Source organism: Oreochromis aureus, linkage group 23 (genome assembly GCF_013358895.1).
Source record: "Oreochromis aureus strain Israel breed Guangdong linkage group 23, ZZ_aureus, whole genome shotgun sequence".
Taxonomy (NCBI): Eukaryota; Metazoa; Chordata; class Actinopteri; order Cichliformes; family Cichlidae; genus Oreochromis; species Oreochromis aureus.
Window position 1 is genome coordinate 38,755,217 of NC_052963.1, and position 18,849 is coordinate 38,774,065.

Consider the following 18,849-nt stretch of genomic DNA (forward strand, 5'->3'; position numbering starts at 1 on the left):
AAGCTGTGGTTTAGTACTTAAGGGGGGAAAAAACCAAGCAGAGACATATGCAACATCAGTGAGAGAAAGATGACATCTACCCAATCTCCTCTCTGCCTGCATACTCCACATTTGAGCCTCACATTTTTATAAGATTTAAGAAACTGTCAATTGACCACCGCAATCCTGTAATTAATTACCCTGGCAGTGACTACAAGGCATACGTGCATATGAAAAAAAAAAAAAAAAAAAAAAAACTTCACATCAAAAACATTTGGAACCCCTTTGAGCAAACAGTGATTCAGTCTTAATCACACATGTTGGGAGAGTCATCTCAAAAAAACTTAACCAATTTTTGAAGAAATTCAAAAATGAGTGTTTAAGCTATGAATAACAACATGTACAAGCAAACATACTCATGCATGTGTAAGACCAGATATTCATCAGTGTTAGTGGACCTGTGGGAGCTTTCCCAATTCTGTCCCAGTCGAGTGCATTCCAAATCTTAACTCATCTTTGTTGCCCTCTGTCTGTAGCAGAGAAAGACATATTGATCCTATAACTGGGTCACAAGCTACTTTACTGTAAATGGTCAATTACAGATTTCACCCTAAAGACACACATATTCCTGTAAATTCCTGCAAGAGAATATCACAGCTTTATGAGGATGATGGATGGACCAAATGTCTGGAGCAGGTACTCAGCTCTTTGTCAGCAAGATGCATGGTCCCTGGGCGCTGACCTCACAGTTGGCTCCTTGCAGGATGACACAACAGATACAAAAATGCTGCACAGACGCACACTCACACGGATGACCAGTAAATCAGGCAGCAGCTTCTGGATTACAGCCAGAGGGACTGAGCTATGTTCTGATTCCTAATAAGCACCCTGTGGCTCCGCACCGCAGGAGAATTCCTCTGTGCGTTCTGTTTTTGTGTGTGCATGTGGCAGCACACACACATTCAATGAAACATTTGTGGGTTTCAGCACAGTGTTGCGTGAGCAGGTGAACCGTAGGGGTTTAAGCAAGTTTGGCTGTATGACTAAATTGTCTGCTGGCAACCTTGAGGAGAGAAAGAGGCTGTTAGCCTAATTCTATTTTGTGCATTTAAAGGATTATAAAGGCATGCATCTTAGTCATCCAACCCCATTTCCTTCTCAGCATTCACTCGTCTGCCTTCCTCCTCTCCGTTCTTCTCCATCTCTTCCATCCTTCTTCTCTTCTAAAGACACTTGACAGGTGAAAGCTGATTCCTGGTAGAAACCCTGCCTCTGCATACACTAGCTGTCTGACTGCATCAGAGAGTGTTTGCCTGTGTGCGTGTTTGTGTGTGTGTGTGTGTGTGTGTGTGTGCACGCTCATTTTAAAAGGCCAAGATGTCGGTATGTTTTTCCATTTAAAGTTTCTCCACCAGTTTTCGGTACAATAATTTCTGTCTCACTGAGAAAAAAATGAAAGTAACGATCAATAAAACTTTTTCAGCTGTAAAGATCATGTCTTGTAAAAAAGTTCAGAGCAACCAAATCCCACTGCTCCTTTTCTGACCTGTCTATTTGTCCACATGGGCCAAGAAAGGGGGCAGATGGGAGGAGGAAGATGTGTTTTCCATACAGTGTGTCACAAGTGGAAGTAAGAGTACTAAGACGGTGGCATTTATAGGTTAGTAAATAAGGCCACATTTTTAAGCACAAATCTAGAAATTGGGATTTGTAAGGAAGATGAGAAATGGGGCTTTCTAACGCATGCTGAGAAGAATTTTGGATGAGAAACAAGGAGCAGCAGGGGAGGAGGACACAGAGGCCTTTTATGTGAAGATGACATAATCACCTGTTGCCTCCATGTACAGCTGACATCTGCGAAATTTATTAACTTTCTATCCTACCCTCTCCTCACGCTCTTTTTCCATCCAGCTCCCTAACCGGGCACAGACGCTATCTCACACAAGGGTAATTCTATTGTGTGTGTGAACAGAGCAGATACTTTCATGTCCATGAAAAAGTGATATTTTACAAGTAAGACAGAAAATTACAAATGTGCGTTTTAGAATCTATTATAGTCAAGTGTGTTGACAGTTGCAGCTGACAGCCATAGACCTGGAGGCTAACATGTTTTCAGTCCAAATGCCATTAGGACTGAAATGCCACATGCATTTAAAGCATGTTTATCACCTTCACAGCATACCTGAGGACTGTATTGTGAAGTGAGTTGAACATGCCCACGATATTTAATCTGGATTCACTCAGCAATATGAATGTGTTTTAGAGGAAAAGCACTATTGAAAGTGTGTGCTGTAAGTGTTTAGGTCAGTAAGACTAGAAAAGTCAACAGGATTATTTTATTATTATTTCATTTAGATACAGGAGAATTTAGTGGATTGTTCCTTTAGCAGCAGCCTTGGTGATGTTTAACACCGTGAGATTAACTATTAAATATAATACAAGGAACATAAACAGAAAACATGAGACGCAAGAAGAAATGATCTCATGAGCACAAAGAGGGACCTACACGCTAAAGGCTGATTAAATACTAACAAACAGAAGGTGAAGGAGACACAGGTGGAAGCTACTGAGAACAATTAGGGTAGGGCGGGCAGTCACAGAGGAAGAAGTTGCACTAATGCAAGACATGAATGAAAACCAGCCTTGAAAGTAAAACAGGAATTAACCAAAAGACAAACACTAACCACCAGAGATGGGCTGTTACTGTAATCTGATTACTTTTTTCAAGTAACGAGTAATGTAAGGGATTACTATTGCAAAAACGGTAATTAGATTACTGTTACTTTCACGTAGGAACGCTGTGTTACTGCGTAACTAAAACCGTGATTTTTTGCGAGAATGTCTCATGACAGTGACTTAAGCGAGTGCCACGTTCATGACAACAGCTGTGTGCAGATCAACAATGGATAATATATCGAGTGCGGGAGAGAGTATGAGCGTGCAGCGTTTAAAGCGTGGAACTACTGACCTTACTTTGAGTTTGATTCCATAAAAAGTGACAAAAACATTAGTGTCCATTGTGCGTGGGAAGAAAACTTCTTTTTACAGCGAAAAAAACCCCTAAACTTCCAAGCAAGCAGCAAGTGCGCTACCACGTAATGTGAAATTCACAGAGAAACTTCCACTGACCGCTGCCGCACACCTGCACCAGGGTAAACCTCCGCCTAACCCACTCCTGCTTTATAGGTGAAAATAGAGCAACAAGACCGCTAGTCTTTGATTTTATTTATTTTCTGCTGTGTTTTACTTGCATCTATTTAAAAGAGTGAGTGTAAACACAAAAAAATATTTTATTTTATGTGCTGGAATGTGCAGAAAATAGGTTTAATTGTTAAACAAATTTCTTCCAGTCAGAGAATGTTGCATATAATTAGGTTTTTGCTTGATGCATAATGTTAAAAGATTTAAAGTTTAAAGTTTTAAAAAGAGACGTTTCCATTTGATTACATTTTGTATGATGGATTATGCAGAAAAAGTAGAATTGGGCTGAAAGATCTATCGCTTTATCACCTATTCAGGTTGTAAATCGTGTTTTTAAAAAGTAACTAAGTAACTAAGTAATTAATTAGTTTTGAAAATAAGTAATCAGTAAAGTAACGGGATTACTTTTTCGGGGAAGTAATCAGTAATTAGTAACTGATTACTTTTTTCAAGTAACTTGACCAACACTGCTAACCACAAAGACAAAATGACTCACAGAGGGGAACGGGCACTAACAGAAAAATGAGATAAGGGATCTCGATTGAAGTAAAACTAAATCAAGGTATAAACCACAAAACACAGGACTGCAAAACTGAAACCCATCACTGTAATTACAGTAGTAGCAACAAAAACCATACCATGAGACCTTAGCCTGCCTGCTGTAGCTGTGCATTTGTGACTGGCTTTGCAACCCCCCTCCAGCCTCCCTTCTGCTTTCCTGTTTCTGTCATAATGTCGTGACTCTCCGCCTCCTGAATGTATGCACGAGAAGGGTGGGGAAGTCCCAGAACAGAGCTGTGACACCCACTGTACAATGGTGGAAATACCAAAACCCTTTCTTAACTATAGCTGCCCTTATTGATATTAACAATTAAGAGAAAGTACAGCAAAAAAAAATCTGATGGAAACCGAATGTACCAGGATGATGAGATATTACACTTAAACTCACAAATATGGGGTCAGAGGAAAATACTCCCAAAGTCACTAGGATTCATTGTCTGAATGCTTGAGTGTCAGTAGATAGTGAGGTATTTGAGATAAAGGTCAGACAGTCTCAAAGTAGTGTGGGGAGTAGTATGCACTCTGTACATAATATGGAAACTCAAACATTGTTGAGATCTATCAGTCTGGACCAAAGTTGTGGCTTTACTGGCAGATAGATGTTTTCATCAAGGCTAAAACCCTGTCAAACACTAACAAACTGAATATTTCTCAGTAGAGTTATCTGCTGATTGCCCATATATTGCACACTAATCTAAAACCTTAAAAACTGGAGCACAAGAAATAGGTTAATCCATTCTTCCGGTCTGTGTCAATTAATGCCAGAATCACATCGAGCTCCATTTAACACTCGCTGGATTGAGGTTTCATTTAAATCAAAAAAGTATCAAATTATCTCCCCAGCTGAGACAAAGACACAGTGTTCTCATCTAGGATCATCATCATAAAAACAGGGTATTAATCCTAGATATTAATCCTCATGCTGGCTCCACATGTGCCTATTGACTGATAGCTTCATCCTTCACTCCACCGTGGCCTTATTTTAATCAGTGATATGCATGTAATATTGTAGATTTATGAAAAACTGGGTTAATGCTTCTTCTTGTCATTTATTTAGCGGCTGTTCCGTTTTGCCCATTGTTAGTGTTTTTGAGGGGTTAGGAGTTATTTGTTATGTGAAGCTGTTTCTGGCACAGAAGTGCAGGACTTGCTGGTGAAAAAGGATGTTGTTGCTAATGTACTGTCATTCATTTTCTTATGTTTCAGCATTTTTGGAGGCTGGAAAGTATTCCAATCATCATTTTCAACTCATGCAGTAAAAACTCTTAGCCCTTTCTCTTTTTTATTTTTTCTTATACACCAGTTTCCCCTGTGGGTGCGTTATATTATGTCTACACACCTCACATGTGCTAAAAACCTGCAAAACAGACACTGCCTCAGTATAAATATTTGGCTGCGGGGAGTCCTTTCTCACATTTACCTCAGGGAAGTGTTGCCCAGGTCGCTGTTCTTTGGCCAGTCAGCTCGTGTGTTTCCCCGGACTCAGTTCCCTGCAGAGAAAAGGCCCTCTGAGCTCCAAGCCTGCTTAAGGCACTCCTGGAGGTACCACCCTCACCGCAGCTCTGCTCCATCTCCCTCACACACTCACTTGAAACATTCAAACCAAACCAAAGCCACCTACAGTAGCGCTCTTGTTGTGATGTGATGTGATGCTTTTTATATCATGTGTGTCAGTGGCCATTTTGCTCAGGGCATTTTGACTATGACCACTTGATTGCAAGAAAAGAAGTCTGTTAGTAAGCCCTGCTTTGGATAACCAGCAGAAATCCACTTTAACCACTTTTACACATTCTGGTTCACAATTATAAATTGAAAATGATTTCTCTCACATTGCTGCCTTATATACTACCTACTAGTAAACTGCTTTCAGTGCGTGATATCTTCATTTGGTCATTCAGTACACTGCATGTGCTTACATATGTTACCAATCTGTTAGAAAGGAAAGGTTCTCCACTTCAATTATGCTGGAATTTCTAACAAGGTCCAGCAGAGCAGAACAAAGCTAACTTGCTCCTGGCAAGTATCGGCTAGCAAATAACTCTTATTCTCCACATCCAAGTGTATCTAAATATAGTCTAATTAGCTTTATAACTCAAACAGGTTTCATATTCCATCATTTTTCATAATTCCCTGTATCGATGCTGAAATCTGTGCATCACTGAAGTATAAACCATTTGGAAAGTGTGGAGGGGGAAAAAGCCTTGTTTTTAATACAGCCACCACACATTATTGAGTTTATCCAAATTAGGTTGTGAAAAGCTTTTATAAGACATTGGGTGGAGATATTTCTCAGCCCACAGAGGAAGACGTAATCCATTTAACAAGAGTTACAATGTCAACATTACCATAAGGGTTTGACGTTCCAACAGTGATACAGAATTGTTCGAGTTTTAGAGGAGAGTGGGCGTATCAGTGATTACTTACTTAAAACAAGAGTAAAAAGCACTTACTTATTACTCATGTAAAACATGAGTGAAACATGAGTAATAAGTAAAAGTAAACAGAGCAAGAAGGATGTACTACAGCTTGCCATGGTGAGGGGACACACACCCAGCACACTGAGAGAGAGGTACAGCTCTGTGTAATGCCTTGGCCTCCCTGTGACGGCCCTCTGCCAGTTCTGCAGTTCTGCTCTGCTGCTGCCAAACACGACCACAACATGGGCCTCTTCGCCTCAGCAGCAGGCGCTCTACTATTACAGCCATGCATGGCTGACCCCAGGTCTACCAGCTGTTCACCAGCAGTATCCATTTGGTGCTATATTCTTTACAACTGACCTCAGCTGTAAGACAGTACTTTACAAGACACTGAGGGGGGAAAATGCATGCCACAATAATGATGACATCAGTCAAGTGATGGCTCTGAATAATTGCTTTTCAACACTTTGGTCTCATTTAAGCACCAGTTACACACTTTCTTTCTTCCTTGTTTTGTTTGTTGGCCATGTTGTGCATGAAGAAATCTGTAGCCTTTGCATTAAACACATATATCTTGTGTCAAAAGCACAAACTGTTCTGCTCTATTCTTTTCTCTTTTTGCTTTGGAATAAACACAGACACGCACACGCACTTGATGACGCCAGGATCTGAGGTCATGAACTCACAAGCACTTCTGTGGCCTTTTCTCAGCGTGCATTTTTATGTTATGTCTGCATTCATGCAGAGTTATTGACAAAAGAAACTGGGCCAATGGAAGACACTGAGTATAACTTTAAAGGTAAGTCACTGTCTTACTGTGCACCAGCATTGATGAGCAATACCTAAATTGGTGGTGAAATACTATTTGCAGTAAATAAAAGTGACATTATGAAGTCAGTGAGTACCATTCACAGAGAGATGGGGAATGGCTGCAATCGCAGCATTGTGAGGCAACTCAAGCGATTAAATATCAGATTTTCCAATTATAGGGACAGACGGGTATCAGCTTATGTGGGCTGGCATTGAGATCAGCTATAATTCAATTAGCAGGACTGCAGTTTAAGGAAATTCATATTAAAATCAATAAACTAATTCTTGGTTAAACTACTCATTATCAGTGTCAGTCACTATTATTATATATTACATGAATTGCTCCTGACTTGTACTTATATAGCACGTTTATACTGTAACCAAGCAGCCACTACTACAAGCCTCATACTCCCATAGATGTCTTGGAAGTAATTTGGGGTTCAGCATCTTGTCCAAGGACACTTCAGTACATGGAGTGGAGGGGCCAGGGATCGAACCACCAATCTTCTGATTAGTAGATAATCTGTTCTACCCCCTGAGACGAGTCTTCCTCTAAATGTGTTTTCACTGACAAATTAACACTTCAACAGCTTCTTTTCTCATGGCTGGCCTCTCTGAAATGCACATGGTGACCCAAAACCTTACATAATTTTAGTTTATAGTGAATGTCCAGTTCTGGGATACATCAGGAAATAAGGGAACAGCTGACTCACATAGTTGCCTATGACGGATGCAGGAGAAATGGGCAGGTGTAAGAACTTGAGTATGGCCAGATGACTCAGTCTGGTGAGCCTTGTGAACTGTCAATTACAAATTTAAAAAAAACATAAAATCCATCTGTCAAGGAAAACATACAAAACCCCAAAAGTGTGTTCATATGAGCTGTTTTTTTATTGAAAAGCACATGTAATAAAGCAAAGTACATTTAGCAGAAAAAACACCATTACTGCTATTTATTTTGTACAAAAGAGGACAAGACAATACAAAAATACTATGAATTTTAATACAAGTAGGGGGTGTATTTTTTTTTAGCATATCACAAATGTAACTATTACAATCTACAATAGTTTATTTATCTAGATACAAAAATCTGTCAATCGATGCTTTTAAGCAGCATTTTGTAAAGAACACAGGTCTGTATAGTGGATATATCTAAACATGTTAAGAAACAATATCTTACAGGGTTAATTTTAGTGATCTATACATTATTTATATATTTATAAAAAAAAAAAGAGAGAGTGAAATGATAGGACGGACTATACAATGAGAAAGATGTGCAACATGGCGGAGTGTGTTGTTGGAGGATATCTGAGTTGGCTGTAAATAAAAAGGACTTCTGTATGCTGTACTGTACAACTGTTAGTGATTACACAGGACAGGCTATAAACATACAAGGTTAAAGATGCTTCTTAGCAGAGAATAAAAATATTAGATCCACAGTTTTTATAACTCACCTGCTCTCAGACATACAGTGGAACACATTCACGCTTGTCATTTGACACAGTTTATCAAGAGGGGGCTCCTTTTCACAGGGCACAGCGCTCATTCAAACGAACACACACAATCACACTGACAACAAGCACAAGCATACCAACATAAGAACGCACACGCACATGCAAACACTCAAACACACACTTTGAGAGACAGACATCCACTGCCAATGAGTGATTGAGTGGGTGAGAGCCCCTCCCTGCCAGCGGAAAGAGCCCAAATCATCCCAAAATAATGTGCCAGCTTTGCTGTAAATCACCCTCTGTGCATGGTAACATAACCACACCCTTTCATTCCACCCACCTATCACCTTCTGGTTTAGGAAGCCACAGAGAATAGCCCCATCACCAAGAAGTGGCATGGCACAGCCACGCCTCTTGTACAGGCAGGAGGATGCTGTGAGGTCTGCCCCCATCCATCCTTCCATAGAATTGAACCCCCTTTACTTCATCTAACTCTCAAAAATGCAACATCCCGGGATTGGGCCACTCTGAAATCCACTAAAAAAAGCTTGATGTGCTGATCTGGAGACAGAGGTCAATGAGGTCAGAGGGCCTGACTTTCCAGGGCCTAAGATTTGAAATAAAAGGACTCCTCTGTAGCCTGTTATAAAGGCCTACTAAGAGCAGTGTGTGATCCATACAGTGGACTGTAGATACAGAGCCTCTAATATGAAAACTATGTTTCCCCCACATATGAAGTGTTGAAACTACCAACTGGGTTTGGTTTCTCGGAGTCAATATTTCTGTCTCATTATGTCAGCATGACCAAGATCTTTTCAGACAAACATCTCAGGCAGCAAGTGGTGATAATGGACAATGGAGTTAAAACAGTGCTATAAGTTATATTTTTCTATATAGTTATCATTTCTACGCTGCTAATTATTGCAGTAATGTCCTTCCCTTAGGTAAGGAAGTTGTTTTCCTTTGCTGTTCCAAGGCCACAGAGAGTTCGGGGAGGAAGCTTCACTGGAAATCCCTCTCTCCCTAGGCAGGGGGTTTGTCTTTTTTTCCACCCTTAGCTCTGCCTGTCAAGTTATCATCTTCTTAATTAATTTTGTCTTTCAGCTTCCAATTCTTTTTTTTTTGTGCTCAAAAGGATGGGCTCAAATGCTGATTAGTAGTTATAGTAAATAATAAGTCTGGATAGTGAGAGTGGACTCTGCAGTGCAAATCTCAAATCTGACACCCTAGTCCACAAAGTGCCTCCAGCTGGGGCACTGCAAAAGGGCGGAGGATGCCATTCAACAAGCAGCAATCGTCTCTTGTCGCTACATTCTACTGTCCAATGGGAGGTGAGCAGTGCTGCGATTGGCTCCTCAGTCACAAAACGACGCGGGCTCTCTCACACCATGTTGTGGTGGTTGTTTCTCTCAATGATGTCAGATGAAGGGAGCAGCTCCTTCTTAATCGGGGAGGGCGGGGGTGTGGCCGGCTTCACCCTTGGCTTGAACAGGTCTGACACATAGAACACCTGGTGGACACAAAGCGAGATAAGATGTGAAAAGTGAAATAAATAAAGATTGGATTGTGTGCAAAAAAAAAGTTTTGCAGTGCAGGTTTAATGCAAATGACACACAGTGAAGGACAGCCAAGTTACTGTTTTAATTTACATATACCGTGTTTAACTTATCTCATTTGATTTGCCTATGCTTTAGTCAGTCTTACAGAGGCATTTCAAGGATGTTTTGAACTCTGATTCCAAAAAAAATTTCTTTTTATTGAGAACGTTTTCCCCATACATATAAACAAACAAACAAAAAATTAACAAGCGATTTATAGATTTGGGGTAATTAACCCATACGCTTAAAACTGTATGGAAATAATAAAAGAAAAAAAGATAACCGCACATAAATCAAGCAGTTCAAAATAATCCCATTGATTCCCGCCCAGGTCACTGTCCTAAATCTCTAAATCTCTTCTTCTATTTTAAGTTTGGATGTAGAGCTATGTGTGAAGTTGTACATATTGGTGGGATTAAGTTGTAGGATAGTTTCTAACAGTGTAGATTCTGGTACAGGACCTGAGCCTGAAATATGGGAATGAATAAAGCGTCTGGATTGTAGATATCTGAAAAAGTGTGATGCTGGTAGTCTGTATTTATAACAAAGTTGTTCAAATGATGCTAGTTTGGTTGACTATTAAAAAGGTCCTTAAAGCAAGTTATTCCACTTCTGTGACACTCCATAAACACATTATCCTGATAGAAGGTTTAAAGAAATAGTTAGACACAAACAGGCTAAGAGGGGAAAAGTCATGGAGATGTGGAGATGGGTGACTTTAAAGTGGCAGTTGGAGGGGGAAATTAATGAAAAGGCTGTTAAATTTCACATTCCTACTCTGATCGCATGCTGACAGTTCATTACTTCTAGTTCTAGTTCTGTGACAAGTGTCTACAATCTGATCAGCAAAAAAAGTCCCTGTAGCTTTTTAAAACTTTACAAGGAAAAATTGCTTTTATAACCCACTAGTTTCCAAATTTTAAGTCCTAAAGTTGTGTGTTGGGAAGGTTACTTTTAAAATGTATTCCACTACAGAATACTGAATACATGCCTGACCGGAAGCCGTTCGTTACTCAATGAGAGTAACGTATTCTGATATAAATATAAATGTTTATTCTGGTCATAAACAATTGCTTCAGTGGGGACTAGTTACTTCTAGTTCTAGTTCTGTGACAAGTGGCATCATCCCAAGCAGAAAAATAAAGCATATCAATCCCCACACACAGTGGTTATTATTATATTTACATGCTTCCAGCTCCCGTTTTGCTCCGCTACTGTCAAACAACCAGCCACAGGGTAAACTGCCCATCAGACAGATTTTTCTGCCTTTTACAAAAAACAACAAAAAAGCCCTGTAGCTTTTGTAAAAACTTTGGACAAGGAAAAATTGCTTTTATAACCCACTAGTTTCCAAATTTTAAGTCCTAAAGTTGTGTACTACTAGCGCTGAGACATTTGAGTGAAAGGTAGGGTGCTAACCAGGTCCCTAGCTGTCTTTAGGCTTTATCACAGCTAATTCAAGCCTCCAAACTGAACCTCTTGACCGTGTTTGTTATTCTGGTGCTTTCTGATAAATTTTCATTTGAGTTCAAAGCTCCAGTTTTGGAGACTGAAATTCTAGTATTTAGTTTGCATGTAACTTAGCATGAATTACCAGGTATCTATGTCTGTGAGGTGCAAACATACAGTCTATGGATGCATCTTAGAACTACATCTTTTCATCCAAATATAGTTATTTCTGTTAAATAAAAACAACATGATGAAAAATGCTAAAATTGAGTCTTCAAAAGTGGTGTTCTCGAACCTGTGGGCGATGCCCAGTGACTACATACAATCTATGCTCTATACAAGAATAATATTAACATGCACATGTATTTTCTTATGGGCGGGATGTTCTTGAGAAATGTTAAAGTGAATTTTGCATGATATCTTGATGTCCCAATGAGAAGTCAGGGGTATCTGCAGAATGCAATGTGGGCATTGGGTAGAAGATGATCTGCCCCTAACCCCAGGTTTTTTCTTTTTTGTTGGATGAGGAATGTCCTTTGTGGTTAAGAAGCACCCACTCATCTGTAATCTTGATACTTTTTAGTGACAAGGAACTCCGTTTTGCATTTCCTCCACCATGTTCAGTCCCAGACTGGCAACACTGAGTAATCTGACTGAAGGAAGTGATCTTAGTATTGCTCACCCTAATATAAGAAGGGTTTTTTTAAACTAATTCGGTGGTGAAAAAAGGAATAGAGAAAAAAAGAAAGAAAAAAAGCTTTTCACAAGATCACTATGACATCATATGCCAAACAGGAAAATGGGGCAAGAGTGGACAGGAAGTGGGCCCATGGAAACTCTAGCCCACTGTATCAGTGGATTACCGTTTCCACTTACACGGAGCAGGGGTCACTCATGAGCAAAACTGGCTTCAGCTGTGGATTAACACACACAAATACATGAAAGCACACACACATAATTGGCAGGCACAGCAGCTTTTCCTTCCATGATGCCAGTCCGGGCCGAGTGAAGGGCCTGTGCCATGGAGTCCAGGGGGGAGAAGTTCCCATCAACACTAAACTATGTAAAAGGGAACCTTTACTGTGAACCAGCTCTACAAGGAAACAAAATGAATATTTCCCTTAGGGGTTTTACATGGGTTAGAAATGGTGTTGTCATATGGAAATTGTCTCAAGTGACAAACAGTGGCCAGTTTAGTGTTCATCCTGGTTTTCTGCCCAAAATACCTGACATGCAGTCCCTGATCTATTTATAAAACAAAAAGTGTTCCATTCTCCTCTATTTAAGCTCGATATTTCCAGACTATAAGGACATTTAGTAGTGACCTTTGACAGAAGGGTGATGTGTAGAATGACACCTTCATAACAGATGGCTGCTTTCATGCACTTTAAATGGCCCTTTGTGTATACAACAGTTGGTTTGGGCACTGTGTCTTATATGCCATGTTATAAATGCTATGACTCATAGAGTGTTAATGGATATGCAGCCATATCGCTGAGGTGACTCAGAGATGTGGGAAACTTTCCATACTTATCATGGGGATTTCTCATGGCCAGCTACGTCAGGCCCTGATGCTACATGATTCAAGCTTTAACCAATCACGCTTGACCTACCCTGTTGGAAGTTTTATCATGACCACACCACTTCCTTTGCATGATATACGCTAATGCACCCATGCAAAGCATCTAGCCCCATTGTGCTGTATAGCGGATACACAGCAGTTTGGTGTTTTTTGGTGACAATTGTAAAACAAAAAAATCCCTTAATCGCATATCTTTACACACAGTTAAAAGCAGAGTCACACAGGAAGTTAGCTGACTAAGTCAGTGTCTAAAAAAAAACTATTACTTAGAAGACCCTGACATATATAACAATGTTTTTTATTCGTTTGCATGCACATGAACTCAACTTTAATTATATTACTAACATAACCACACATTTTCCATTTACACCAGAAGAGTTCAGAGGAGCAGCTACAGCTATTATCCAACTGCATAATTCTAAGAATGTTATCAGTCAATGGCATCTTCTCACACTTCAAGCCCGTATCTTACTGTAAATGTTCTTACTGAACAGATAAAAATTACAGTGTAGGCTATCTGGTGGCACAGATCATAGAATTCCAAATTTACATTTAGGTTATATTTGTTTACTGATGATGAATGCTTTCCTGTTTCTATATGAGTTCATGGGGACCACACAAAGACTGCTTCGCTGTTTGAGCGCCTCGGTTTGTTTTTTGGGGGGGAGTTTTATGCCTGACCTAACGCCTTTTCGCAAATGACAACGAACTTAGAAAAACAAATTAACGCTGCCCCTTCTTCCTCCCTCATCACAGCTGGTTCTTGTTGGATTCAGTCCCCTTGACTTTATTACAACTCATATTGAAAACTGGGTCACTGTGTCTTATAGTAAGTACCAGGTGAGACAGTAATACTTCCTGTTGTGCCCCCCCAGTCTGAAAGATGTGAATCAAAATAATCATTTACCTACGTAAACTCTGGGTGTATTTGACTCAGAGACTTTATCTGAGTGGACAGACAACAGGGTTTAAAGCAGCACTTTACTTACCGGTACAGTAAAGCACAAAGTAAAGTCTACAAAGCCACAGTATAACACATCACTACATCTGAATGTGTCCATAAACAATTGAATTGTTCATTTACCGGCAATCGGTGGGGGTGCACAGCGATGAAAGAATTAACTGTAGCCGTAACAGTAAAGTCATGGCAAAACACACATCTTTGCAGTGAGTCAGCTAAATTTATTTGGAAAGGAAGATGCTGTTTCACAGTATAACTTAGAACTTAGAACGTCTGTCCATGACTGCGCACTTGAGACTAGCAAGCAAATCCACTAATTCTTCCCATTTTTTCTTCAATTCATCAAGTCAGACTTTTGTATATCATGAAGTGACTGGAAAATCACATTTTCACGTTCAAAGGTTCAGACTGGATTAATGGACTGCATACCATGTAACTCCTAAATTCTTTTACCTTTTTCATCATGATTATTCTTCATTTCACATTTACAAAAAATGATTAAACTTGTGTAGTTGCTAACTTGAAACTTTCTGCTGGCATCTGAAAGCCACACAGGCTTTACGTCTTCTCTGTCCTGCCTCCACTCATCTCCTATCAGGTTCTTTCTGCTCCACTGCTTACTGAGAGGCTGAAAGCGCTGAAGTAAAGTACTCACAGATGTGTGTTTCTACTAAAACCTGGCAAATCAGAAGAGGCGTCACGGATTGTAAAAGTAACCTCACTGCCTTAATCGGCAGGGGTTTGACTGTGTGTGCGTGTGTGTGTGTACGTTATATGTGTTGTAAGTATGTGGACATGAATAATGTGTCTGTACGTCTGGATTAAGCTGTCTCTCTTCATGCAAAGGCAGAAAGTTTGTGGGATAGTTGAGTTGGATTAAACCCATGCTCATCCCAAGCCAAGATGTTAGACAAGGCTATTCTCTAGTCACTTTCCTCCCTTCACTCCTCCTGCCAAATTTACCAATTCAGAGGTCAATGTGTATATTTCTAAAAAACATAACTTCTTTATTTGTCAAGGCTGATGTCGTCAGAAGGCTGCTCCCAGCTGGAGAACTGGTTTCGCCAGGCCATTACAGTTATTGTTTTACTTGCTGCTTTCTGCTCATGAATTCTAATCCAGGTATTGAAGGACTGTGTGTTATTCTCTGTGTGTGTTTGTGTGAGTGTCTTTGTACATTTTAGCTCTGCCAAGGTCTGCTAGGCGCCACTACTGAGGTCTTGCTCAATTTTATGAATCTAACTTTCCACTTTGATGATTTGGATCCTGTCGAAAGGTAAGTGTGTGCATGTGCGTGTGTGTATACGTCCATATTTTTGCCACAGGCAGCAGAGTTTAGCTGAGTCCTGCTGTGCTGATAGAACCAGAGCCACCAAATAAAAAACCCAAATATTTAACAGCCTCATTCCTGTTTCAAAGGCTAATCCTCTCTCTCCTCCCCACTCTCTCTTTTTCTTTTTACACCCCGCCCCCTGTTTTTTTTTCTTCTTGACCCAAATTCAATTTTCCTTGGCTCCATCTAGCTTAGTGTAATGACGAGGGTTATGAAAATCATCTGGCAACTCCTGTGACAATATGTCACTAAAGTAGCAAGAATGGCTGCAGAGTATGGAATCACACCAAGAGGCAAAGATTCACTCCAACACACACACTCACGAACACACTTCTTAACTAGGGTCTGCCTCCAAGCAATGTGTTATTCATTAAAGGGAATCAGATTGTCCTCACTTCATTGCCTGCTCTGTTTCTCCTTTTGCCAAAAGCAGAGAGAAGAAAAAGTGGAATAAGGAAGATACGTTGAGGCAAACTTTATTTGAAGACTGCTTTGGTTGTAGGATCCACAATGGTCAGTTATAGAAAAGGTGTAAATGTCAGACACTCTTCCTGTTTCTAATTATGTTGCATTTCTCATATGTCTCAAATCGTTTGAATGTATTGTGTTGTGTTGTGTGAACTCACTATGCAGTAGGCCACCAGGGCTCCCTGCACAAATCCTGCCAGGACATCGGTCGGGTGGTGCTTGTGGTCGGACACGCGTGATAGGCCAGTGTAGAAAGCCATCATCAACAAAGTGAACTGGAGCAATGGGCGGAGGAGACGAGCGCCACGCCATGTAAACCTGGACTGGATGTAGAACTGGAAACAAGGAGGAGAGAAGAGAAGAACAAAATTTAATATGCAAAACTGTGTACATGCTCCTTTCAACAAATAGAAAACGTTCTGCGTATTTGGTGTAAAACATATAACCTAAATTATCAGAAGGCAGTAATGAACCTTCACACACACCTGACTAGTTTTCATAAAAGACACTAAACGCTGCCTTTTTAACCCTGCACCTGTGGTGTCTGTGTGTGTGTATTATTACTGTCTGAGAGGTCTAGACTGACTCAAAGTGGGCAGGCGCTTGCCAGATCCGTAGAGAAATGCACACTGTCTTCCGCAATGCACACACTTGACTGCACGAGACCCGGACATGACTGATTCATGGTTCAAGATCCCAGCTGTAAAAACAGTATAACCACAGTATGCCACTGAAACACACACACACACACACGTATACATACCACACCATGCATGTTTCAACACTCTTATAGTGCAAACAGAAGACAAAACGGATGCGACCCCTCACACTCCGCCTGCAGCCAAAAGCCCATTTTCTGGGTCATGATGAAGACAGGGGAGAACCAAAACAGGAAAAACTAAATCCAAGGCCACTTTCAGTCACTCGCACAAGAGCAAAGTCATAAATGCTCTTGCTCTTTTTTTATCCGCTTAACATGCACAGCGGTGAGGTCAGCCCAGGTTCCTCAGACATCCTGTGTTTCTACACCACTTATACCCCTGACTTCCTGTCTCTCAAATCCAGAGACAGAGGGCCTGGGAGGGCCAGCCTCAGCCAAGGTCTACCCAGCCTAGATCTCCATACTTGTGTCCTATAATCAGTCAGTCTAACAATACCTACAGACAGGCACAGTGCCTGCCTGCAACCCCCATCCACTAGCCCTGGTAGGTGTGGACATAAAGCTCCCTCACATTTCCTCTACGACACCCTATCATTGTTCTTATCCTTACGATAGCTGAGGAAACGATCCCTCCCATCCCTTCTGTTCTTGTTCTCCTCCTCGCTGGCAGGGATGTTTAGACTTCAGGCTTCCTATACAATGGTTGTCAGGTAGTGAGTTAGAGCTACTGATAAGAGCTTTTCTCTGACGTAATGCACCTATGAATGAAACCTAGCCAAAAAAAAAAAAAAAACTTTGCACAGCCTGTGAACCTTTTAAGTTTAACAAAGTTTTAATGAAGGATGTGGGAACAATAATGAAAACTTGAACTTAGTCAAAACATGAGATACTAGAACCTACCAGTCAGTGTGCCCATATCTAATTCGAAGACACTGAGGTAACCCAAATAAGCCAGTCCAAGCCTGATTCAACACACTAAGCTCGCAAAAGTCAGAGCCTTTTGCGACCGTCTAAAATAAAGTTCAGCGTTTCCTCTTTAAATCCAACATGACCTCTGCCTTTTTAACCCGAGTCTTGTTCCCAGAATTTGTCTTGACTAGTCAGATATGAGGAAAATACCAACAAAACACAACAAAAGGAGCTCTAACAAATTCCCATGACAGATGGAGCCAAAAGCGACACAAAGTCTGGTGGTTTCAAAAGGAATTCAGTGAGATCTTCTCGCCTTGTCCCTCTTGCACCAATTCAGAGTGAATGTTAAATTTTAAAAAAACACCCATGAACAAACACAACAAAGTGAGAAAGAATTAGAAAGCAAGGTCTCGCTTTACATGCCTGCCCCATTCTCCTCTTTTCTTTTGGTTCACACCATGTTGTGGCACATTAACATAGCTGTGGTTAGAGCCATTTTTAACTTGAATACAAATATTGTCTTTTATTTAACCACCAACATGCATTCTGGCCCAGTAACAGAGAGATATTGTATAGTCACAACTAACTCACGCAAATACTTAGTTTTCTAATTCTGAGAATACGCAGATGTTGAGTGTGCATTAGCCAAAACAAAAGATGGCTCAGTGGCACACACAAATGCACGCATATGCTTGTTTTCTGTGGCTGTGGTGTTTCTGTACAGCATGCCATGTGGTCTGTGCCAGTTATGGGTGTGCTGTCTCTGAAGCCTATGATGCCGTTAAGACACAGCTCAAACCACATCAGTCAGAGATGCAGCACTGAGGCATGCTTGTCAGGAAATTAAGTGCTTCAACTTCACAAAATGCCAATTAGCAGATGAATTGAGGTTGTGAGAAAGAGGACTAGGTGGCAGCCCCAATGTGGAAATGACACTTTCAAAGTGAAAAGCGATGAGTGAGCGAAAGCACCCAAGAAAAGAAATATGTTTGCTACTAGAGGCTTTGATGAGGAAAAAGGCAGCCTTGATAACCTATTTTCACTAGAACTGTTGTGCAAAAAGCAACATTTGCATATGAAGCTGTTCCAGCTTCTATTTATATTCTATTCATTTAATTGTTTTAAGTATTACGTATTAATCCCTGACATTAATTCTTACTAGATACCACGTGTCCTCAACTGTCAAACTTCCATCTTCATATTCCTTTGGTTTTAATTTAGAGTTTGGCTGTTAGTGTCGTCTATAAGAATCCATATTTAGGCAGACTTCAAGAGGGGACTTCTTTGAGTGGAAATGTGACGTCACATGACTGGTTTTTAGCTGGGACAAACGGAAAGGCAGCAGTTTCCTTTTACCACTGCGTGGGCCTACCCTGTGGTCTTTGTTTCAGGACGGTTTTGTATTCAAATACATCAACTACAAGCTGTTCTGCCTCTTTTCAACTCCACTCATACTTGGACTG

At 40.5% G+C, this 18,849-nt stretch overlaps 1 protein-coding gene across 2 annotated transcripts in view; it reads right to left on the minus strand.

Annotated features, from left to right (window-relative positions):
* Window positions 1–8,164: 8,164 nt before the first annotated feature.
* Window positions 8,165–18,849, minus strand: part of plpp3 (phospholipid phosphatase 3) — a 28,586-nt gene continuing 17,901 nt past the window's right edge. Inside the window, exons 6-7 of one of the 2 annotated variants that reach the window (XM_031753664.2) lie at window positions 15,972–16,148; window positions 8,165–9,932 (exon numbers count right to left, since the gene is read on the minus strand). In XM_031753664.2, coding sequence (XP_031609524.1) covers window positions 9,804–9,932; window positions 15,972–16,148 — 306 coding nt within the window. In that variant the 3' untranslated portion in view covers window positions 8,165–9,803. The remainder of the gene's footprint in view (window positions 9,933–15,971; window positions 16,149–18,849) is intronic. The other variant, XM_031753665.2, reaches the window with a different exon arrangement.